Raw genomic sequence first — 9,157 nt, 5'->3', positions numbered from 1 at the left:
TCACATCATGATCAGACACAGTGGAAACTGGAGGAAAAAAAAAAAAAAAGCAAGCAAAATGAAGAGCTGTTTGCAGCAGCGACTGTACAGCACAGCATCCATCCTGCTGGATTAACCATCATTTCATTTTCTGCGGCCTTGAAATGATCAAAAGCCAAAAAGATAATTAGAAAACCAACATGCATACCTCGGACGATCCTCAGTTCATATGGGAGGAAATAGAGTCCCGTCCTAGCAGGGTAGTACTGAGCTCTCGAAGGATATGTACCTAAAAAACCTTAAACACTGGTTTTCCTGTGGTCCAACAGAGGAACACACGGAGTCCAAAATAATGGCTATCTTAAAATAAATTCAAACTCTTAATGTGCCACATCCTGTCTTGTCTAGATTCAAGAAAAAAAAAGAGAGAGATTGTTGGGAACAATGACCTTTTTTTCTTGTTTAAAGACATAAATCTTGAATGCTGAAGCTGAAAACAAACTGCTTCTATTTATTTATTTACTTGATCTACTTCTATGTAAGTTTGGTCCCGCGATTGTTTGTTAGGATGAGCGAGGATTTGTAGAGAGTACAATGAAGCTTCCTTTAGTCCCATAAAATCAGAAACTTCATGACTCACTGACATAACTTTAAAGACAAAGCTAGAAAACTATTGCGTTGATTAAAAGTTCAACAGTCTTTGGCATTTCTCAAAGCCTGAAACTTCCTCCTCGGTCCAGCTGAGGTTTTCCTCTTACGAAAATAAAATAACTGGGAATAGCAGATAGAAAGAATAGCTGCCTGCAAACATTGTGATCACTGTAAAAACTCAACTGCGGAATAAATAAAAGATGTAACACCTCAAAATATGTCCTGACATTCACACCCGGTCTTTAGTCCCATGTATGTTTCCCGAAATCAGCTGGTCAGTATCTTATCAAAATTATGCAGCAACACCTGCTAGCTCTTCTGCTTCTGATATTGTACATATTATGTAATGAAGCAATGAATACATTTTTTTTCTATTGCTTTTTCTTCTGCCGCTAACTACTGCCAATACAGCTGCTCTTATCTCTAAAGAGAAGGAGGGGGAAGAAGTGACAACAAAGATAAAGGAGCCCAACAATCATTCACAACCAAGGGGGCGTTTCTGAGCCCCATCATGGAGAAAAAAAAAAGAAAGCAAAAATGTTCCTGTTCATGAACTTTTAGGTATGTTAGGACTCCACTTCCCATAAATCTCCATTCAAATCTGACCTCCAGCTCACCTACAAATGCACAACTTCTAATTCGAAGCATTTGCATTGTGATTATTGAGCGCTGAAGGTGGGTGAGACAGAGAGAAAAGACAAGAGGGACAAACTTTGGGCATTATATCTGGTAGATTTATGTTTACTTGTCCATTACGTGCCCTGCAGTCGGTGTTTGACCCGTGCACGAGGGCGCAGCCGCCTGGCCCCTCCGAGTCCAGCTGACTTCAGAAAAGCCCAGGCAGATTTTAAGTTCACTGAACACCTCTCAGAGGAAGGGCTGAGAGAGAGGAAGGTCTTTAGTTTTAGAAGATGGTCAAGGGGTTGGTTTGGAGGTTTGGAGGTTTGGAGGGCGTGGTGAGCTTCTGCTACATTTAATTCAACAAACAAACAAGTCATTAACAAGATTCATGAGGCCCATTTATTTCCTGGGGAAGTTCATGATGCCATAAACCAAGACTTTAAGCTGTATTTTTTTTTTTTTTTTCTTTTGTAAAAGTATAACAATAGTAACATTTACGACACTGGGTGGACAATAAAACTATTTTGGGACGGCTCATCGTCTTGTTGATGTGACTGTGCTGCACTCTAGTGGTTCACAAAAGTCAATGAGTGTGATGGCTCCTTCACAAACTCCTCCTGCTGTTCCTCCATTGTGCACAAGCTGACAATCATTCATTATGATCCAGCATTTTAATTGCTGGTTATTTTTAGTTCTCTTAAATGCCTTGAATATCTTAAAATATGGGAAAAGTTCCACCTCAGCTAACTTCAAAACGTACATTTTATTCATAGGCTGTATATCAAGGCTGCTTCTTTAATAAAAAAAAAAATGGCTTTACGACCGTCGTTACGACACTACGCACTCGCTTTACGACTGTTTTGGAGGCTGATTCAAAATGGAGTAGATCTCGAAGCTCGACTTAAAAACCCGGTCAGGTCCAGCGGCTCAAACGTCGTCTTTTCGTCGGTTTTACTTTTATTTATTTTAGTTTTTTTTTTTTTTTTTTTACTTCATTTAGAAAATTAGTTAAGTCCTTCAAAAAAAAAAAAAAAAAAAATGACAGAAGAAAACAAGTCTGGCTCTTTGGGTTTCTTTTCGAGCTACGACGATTTGAGCGACAGCAGCGACTCGGACGAGGAGGGAGAGGGTCGGCAGAAGAGACCCGGGACGGACGGTCCGGGCGGCGGGGCTCAGTCCTCCCAACAGGGGACCAAGCGAGCGGCCGGCGGGGCTCCTCTACCCAAACCCGACGACCTGTTCAGCTCCGTGTCCAAGCCCGCCTTTCTGTACAACCCTCTGAATAAGCAGATCGACTGGGAGAGTCTGACGGTCAAAGCCCCTGAAGAGGTAAAAAATAAATAAAAATAAAATAAAATCCTGCAAATCCAGACGACGACACGCAGGAGAAAGATTGTGCAAGATTAGTGGAAATTATTAGCACCTGTGCTAATGCCATCCAATAATTGTATTTGTTAATAATCACTTGAATAATTACAACGTAGTACGATTTAATGCAAAATGCGTGCCATAAATTCCACCTTTTATGGAGCTGCTAATTTTTGTAGTTAATGTGTAAATTAAATTGTCTTTTTTTTTTTTTAAATTTTATGCATTTTATAACCACTTTCAGCTGATAACCACGATGTACTGATGTTATCGTTCATCCCTAATTGGATTACATTTCCAGGCAACTGTTTTTTCAGATTATCTTAAAAAAAAAAAAATTCATATCCATTCATCTATAGATTATCTTTGGCTATAATTCATAGTTATCATTTCTTTGATTCTTTGGCTTTTCGGTTTGATGAGCAACTCACAAAATGATTTGTGTATTATCACAATCACAGTCATCTTGCATTAAATGTTGATTTACTGATAGATTCAGGAAATTACTATTTTCTATTGTTTTACTATGTAGGAAACGGGAATAGTTGAAGCATCTGTGCTCTTTTTTTGGGGAGGCTTTAGATGTGTAGTTTTGCGTCTTTGTAACAATCTGTAAACCAGTTGTTGTTGTTTTTTGCATCCTGTTTTTTTGTTTTTTTCCCTGTTTCTTAAAGCCTGCCAGAGAATTTAAGCCATGGAAGACGAATGCCGTGCCCCCTCCAGAGAGCTACACCTCAGAGCCAGAGAAGAAGAAGGGACCTCCCCCGGGAATGGACATGGCTATAAAGTGGTCCAACGTGTACGAGGACAACGGGGAAGACGCACCGCAGCCTTTAGCTGGCAACGCCCGCTTCCTACCGGCAGAGGAGCAGCCGTCTGAGTCCGGTGAGTCATTTAGCCCAACTGTAGTTCTTTAACTGTCTTATCAGTATGAATAAAGTGACTGCCATAAGCGTCATCCTCCCCAATATCACAACACCAACTGGATTTGAAATCCTGTTAAATTTGATATGCATTTAAACACGCTGCATTCTAGATTAAAAAAAAAAAAGAAGCCAACTAAAGCCGGAGAAAATTAACTGTATGCTTTTATTTGTGAAAAGCAAAAGGAAAAACGTAACCTTAGCGGCACCAGTCCATCAATGTTGAAAATAAAAGTAACAAACAAGCACAATCCTAAATAACAACACTTGCGCTTTGCGCCTGTCCGGAAAAGGAGCCTTATTATTAAATTTGAATCTTGCACTGTTGAGTCATCCATCATTTTCCAAACCTCCTCTAACTAACCTCCTCTCTGGTGATCAGACGAGGAATCGGATGAGACGTCTCTGTCTGCCAAGAAGAGGCGAGTGGAGACTTTCCAGCAGAAGGAGAAGAGGAAGAGGGAGATGGGTCAAGCCACCTCTGACAAGAACTTTGTCGAGGAAGAGAAAAGGATCCTCAGGCAAAATGCCGAGTGAGGCCCAAACTCTGCTGCCAGGAGTCGGTTTATAATTTAAACATTTTGTGTCGGCGCAGAACATCCACAGACGTGGGGATACGGCCGTATGCTGCAAACATACAGGGTTGTTTTACCAAGATGTTGACATGCTGTAATTAGCAATAGTTTTTGCTTTCAAATGGCCATCAGCACACATGATGGAACATTTTAATTTAATGTTGCATTTATAAAAGCTTTATTTCACTGAGGAATCCAGCGAAACATCATCAGACAGTCGCGGTGCAAAAATGTTCAACACCGATTCCTCCAAATTTCTGTTCATTTATTATAACTATTATAACAGGTTAAAGGAAAATGCTGGTGTTTCACAAGTCAGGCTCTTATTTTCATAGTTTGACACACAACATACAGCCCTCAGAATTACCAAACATGTTATCTGTGATCTGGGACTTGTTTACATGTAGGATTTCCTCTTGTTTCAGTCCATTGGAGTTTGCACCGAAGCTAGTGAATAAATTCTTCTCATAACTCATAGGAATTCAGGCCAAAACTACAAAACATTTCCCTGTAAATAAGGGTTTATTCTGCTGTGACAGACCGAACAGGAGGTCTGTTGAGTTGTCTCCTGTTTGTTTGAATTTAATGAACTAAAATGAGGTCCGGCTGCGGTGGATTACTGAGTCTGTGCTTGTGGTGTGTCTTGTATTATACTAAATATTCACCACTGAAATATTACTGTGTGTGCGTGTTGTGTTAATACGGTGACTTTCCTTTAAAGACATCATTAAAATGTCAGTAAATCTGTTGAAATGATAAATTTCAAAAGTTGCTTGTTCTTCCTGCTTACGGGCACTAGATGGCGCCCTCGAGCTACACTAGAACTCCCTTCCTCCATGTTTGTAGTGCAGTCGGCTGTCGGTGTAAATGTTGGGCAACTACATTACAATCAGAGCCTGTGTATACAGTATATGTAACGTTTCAAAAGATATCAAAATAAAATAAAGAGGGCTGATCTTCAACAAACGATCTTCGTTTGTCTCATCTCAGTTCTCTTGAGATACTCGATGCATCCAGGCTGTTTGTTCAGTCTCGTGTACCTTGTATTACACAACACCTTACATCAGTGCTGAAATAAATTTTAAAAAAAAACATCAACTTCCTACATGTTTGTTATTCTTACTGATTATTGTAACATTGTGTTGTTTTATAGACCTTTTTGTTTCTTCTGTTCGTTCAGTGTAAACAGTTGTATGAAGAATTTTATAGTTTTGTTTTCAGTGAGCTATGATTCATCATAAACCACTTTGGCAATAAAAGCTGTTTTACTGGAGGAAGATGTTCTGTCATTCATCAAACTACTTTTGAAGCTGCAAGTGCACTGGTAACAGTCCGTTTGTTTAAAGCACACTGAAACCAATGTTTGAAAATGATTTTATAAATGTATTATTACCCAGGTAACAGACAACACATTTCCCAAATTCATTCTCCAGATGTCTGTGGCCATTGGAGTAAATATGATGGTTTTCCAAGCATCCAAAAAGTTTCCACTTTGCAACAGTTTAGTGATCAGAGGAATTCCTGGCCTATCTGTCATCGTGGGTTGACATGAAATAGTGGTAAATAGGCATCTGATAAAATTCCAGCCTGCAGGTATGTGCCTGGCCTTGTTTGAAATGTGTACCGGGTCCTGCACAGCCGACTGATTTTTATCGGCCATATTTACGAACAAATAACTCCTCTCCTCCGTACTAACTGCTTGAGCAACGACAAGCGAGGTCCCATCCATCAATGTTTGAGAATTACTAATCTTGTTGTCAGTCTCGTGGCTGGAAATTCCCCAGAAGATAGATGTTTTGCCGTCCGCTGTTCTCAGAACTGTGTGGAAAAATAATTCCAGTTTTGATGGTGGCTGTTTTTTTTTTGTTGTTGTTTTTTTGTGATGTTGACTTGTTCCTGTCTTTGATATGATATCCTGAGCAGTCTTTTCCCTGGAGCCTCTTTGTGTTATAGAGATCATGTTACCAGAAGAAAGCATTTTTTTTTTCTTCCCACTGGATGTCACCGACTTTATCTTCATTTAATAAAAGAGAAAATCTTGATCTTATATTACCCGTGTTATGATTGTAACTGAAGGCTTAAAAAAAAAAAAAAAAAAAAAAAAAAACTACACATAAAATATTCTCAATGTTTAAATCAAATCATGAACTTTGTGGTTACTTAACAGATTTAAAATAATTGTGAGTCATTAACTAAAGTGCAAGAGATTTCCAATAACTCTGAGCTGCTTCCTGCTCCACTCAGACCTGAGAACTGTCAGTCTCACTAACCTTTTATCACTCTGACACATTTACTGGAAGGTCAAGACCTCCTGATGGCCATTGAGTATCCAGGGACCTTTGCTGAGCTCGCTGCCAACAGCTGCCACTACCTGCCTTATGACATTTTCACACAGTCAGCATAATGTCGTGACTCATATGTAAATTTAGTTCTGGCTGCTGTCTGGTGTTGAGCGGCTCCCAGAGCCAGTATGAGGAGGATGACAACACGCCGGGTCGGCCATCTTTATCAAGCCAACATGTCGATTGTCAGCACATTCATCATCTTAGATTATCCCTTCTTCCGTGTTATAATTTGCTGATTAGCACAGCATGGTACAACACGCCAAAGCATGTAATACACAGAGAATACCGTGTCGGCGTCACGTTTTGCCTCGTCTCGGCGTGAAAATGACACGCACGTATTACCGAGGTGGAAGAAGGGAGGTCATGTGACAAAGTACAAGTGATGAATTCCAAGTCGTGGTGTATGTTTTCTGAATCAAAATCCAGGACTTTGACATCCTGGAGACACTTTGACATCCTGGAGACCAGAGTTTGTTCTTCTGGGAAAACAACTAAGATAAGGAAATATTTTCCTAGCCAAGTAGTTTTACTGAACCTAACAATGTGGTTTTTCACGCATAGTCAAGGAAAAATGACGCTGACACGCTTTGGGACGATCCACGGTTGGGCTGATGGGAACTCCAAGAATTTAGACATAAAGTCATAAAGTATTAGGAACATTTACATCAGGGGATGACCAAAGTATCCTCCTGGGACCCTGACTGTCTGGAGCGATTTTTATGATAATCCACCCAATAGTTGTCAAGATATTTCACTCTGACCTAAATTTCAACTGCATTTTGCCATCACCCTCCCGGAAACACCATGTTTGCAAAATTCCATGGTAATGCATCCATTGGTTGTTGAGATATTTCAGTTCAGACTAAAGTGGTGGAAATGCTGACATTTCTATCCATTGTGCCGCCACATGGCTGAAAAAAAAAAAGAGGTTGGACAACTGTATGGGCCGCACTGCTGCAGCAGGACTCCTGACTGGTACATGTAAGAGTGAGCACATGCTGTCATGCTTACATTGACTACCGGTTCAGGATTAATCAAACTTCATCATTGGTGTATCTAATTTTTTTTTTAGATGGAGCAGCCCCGTCTTATATATCTGATAATCTGCGACCCATGTCACTTGGTCAGGTGATTGAACCAGCAGCTTTTTATGGTTCCCAAATCCAGACCGGCTGACCGAGCTCCCTCAATGCAGATCCAAATATTTGAAACAGCCTCCCCTTGGTAGTGGAGCAGGTTGTCAAAAACATCTTGATTCTCATTGGCATTTCCAGCTTTGGCCCAATTTTGATGTAATTTCTTCTTTCAATATTAATTACTGTTCATGTACATCCTCATGTGTTGTTTTGGCTCATAATATTGTTTTTCATTTCTTTTCATTTTTGCTTCATTTGCTTAATTTGTTTTTAATGGCTCAGTTGTTTCAAGTCTGTCTGATCTGTTTAATTATATCTGACGTGCAGCACTTTGCGCTCTATTGATAAAACTGACTGGACTAAAATCACTTCATGCATTTATTTAAACTCCACATGAGTTTAGGATGCGGTCTCCATGTCAACACACCCCTGACTTCTGTAACATCTTTGCTCATTCGTGGATGTTTTCTCGAAGCAAACAGAATCTTTTCACACCAGCAATCTGGCCCACCGTGTGAAACAGATGTTCAGCGGGAAAGAAAACCTCTCTGGAGCGGGAAACAAACAGATCCCTTTCCACTGTGTACTTTTACTTTAGATTGGAAAAATATTTACATTTAATTATTGATTGCTATTATAGTGTTGAAATCATGCTGGTTTTTTTTGTTTTTTTTAGAAAAAACCAAAACGATCAAACTAACTGCTTGGCTCAGAGCAGGCCTGGTCTTTTATAATCCTCTCTTGGTCTCCTATTGAGAGCCGGCTGGAATTTTCCATATATTGGTCAAACAGTAATATAATATTGTAATTTATAGTAAGAGTGTGGTACCGGCCACTGATTGCAGCAGAATATTTCCAAACGTTCCCTTATTTGAAGCTGACATAACAGTTCCATTGGTCTATACCACCCAAGAGCATCTGTGAAGGATCGACAGAAGAGAACATAAGATAGAAAGAGAAAACACTTCTTAGTTTTTAAGATATTGAGTGCTGTCTCAAACCTAAAAGTGAGATAATATAGATATGAATCACACAAACAAAAAAAACCGACATCATGCTCTCAGAGAAAAGCGGCGTTCTTCCCCAGTTCTCCAATGATAGAGAACAGTAGCAAGAGACAAGAAGTCTGACCTCTTGTCACAATAAACATGTCAGAGGTTGTGTCTTGATAATGATAGGAAGCAGACACTCAGACAGACCAGCCTCTGAGCGTGTGTCTCACTGCCGTGTGGCCAGCTACCAGAAATTAAGGACATATTATCTGTAAATTCTGTGGTTTACCCAGTAAGACTAACGTGAGTTGTGTAAGTCTGAACACATAGAGAATATATCCAGTGTGTGATCCTTTTATCTTTTCAGCGGCTGTAACATCTAATTCTGTATTATTTTAAGAATTATAATATTTTTGCCTATTCTACTCTGTTCATTTACTGATAATTGTGCTTTTTTTGTTTGTTCAGAAAAGCATGTTATAAAGCTTACAACTTAGGTGCACATATTTGATGGGAGTTTTTTTTTTTTTTAAATAATGACATTTTACATTATTTTTGAGCATTATT

General features: G+C 39.5%; 1 protein-coding gene across 1 annotated transcript; it reads left to right on the top strand.

Moving 5' to 3' along the window:
* Positions 1 to 2,119: 2,119 nt before the first annotated feature.
* cunh1orf52 (chromosome unknown C1orf52 homolog) lies at positions 2,120 to 5,390 on the top strand. The gene is made up of 3 exons (XM_069153101.1): positions 2,120 to 2,580; positions 3,294 to 3,504; positions 3,925 to 5,390. The coding sequence occupies exons 1-3, from the start codon at positions 2,290 to 2,292 to the stop codon at positions 4,077 to 4,079; spliced, it is 657 nt and encodes a 218-aa protein (XP_069009202.1). The 5' UTR covers positions 2,120 to 2,289; the 3' UTR covers positions 4,080 to 5,390.
* The last annotated feature ends 3,767 nt before the right edge of the window (positions 5,391 to 9,157 follow it).

Source organism: Embiotoca jacksoni, unplaced genomic scaffold, assembly GCF_022577435.1.
Source record: "Embiotoca jacksoni isolate LCO1_2020_lvr unplaced genomic scaffold, fEmbJac1.0.p SCAF_19, whole genome shotgun sequence".
Lineage (NCBI taxonomy): Eukaryota > Metazoa > Chordata > Actinopteri > Embiotocidae > Embiotoca > Embiotoca jacksoni.
This window is presented reverse-complemented; position numbering and strand designations above follow the sequence as displayed.

Excerpts from the sequence above, each read along its gene's own strand:
- cunh1orf52 (XM_069153101.1), top strand. The coding sequence starts at position 2,290 with ATGACAGAAGAAAACAAGTCTGGCTCTTTGGGTTTCTTTTCGAGCTAC. Across the intron at positions 2,581-3,293 it reads CGGTCAAAGCCCCTGAAGAG|CCTGCCAGAGAATTTAAGCC; the intron begins GTAAAAAATAAA and ends TGTTTCTTAAAG. Across the intron at positions 3,505-3,924 it reads GGAGCAGCCGTCTGAGTCCG|ACGAGGAATCGGATGAGACG; the intron begins GTGAGTCATTTA and ends TCTGGTGATCAG.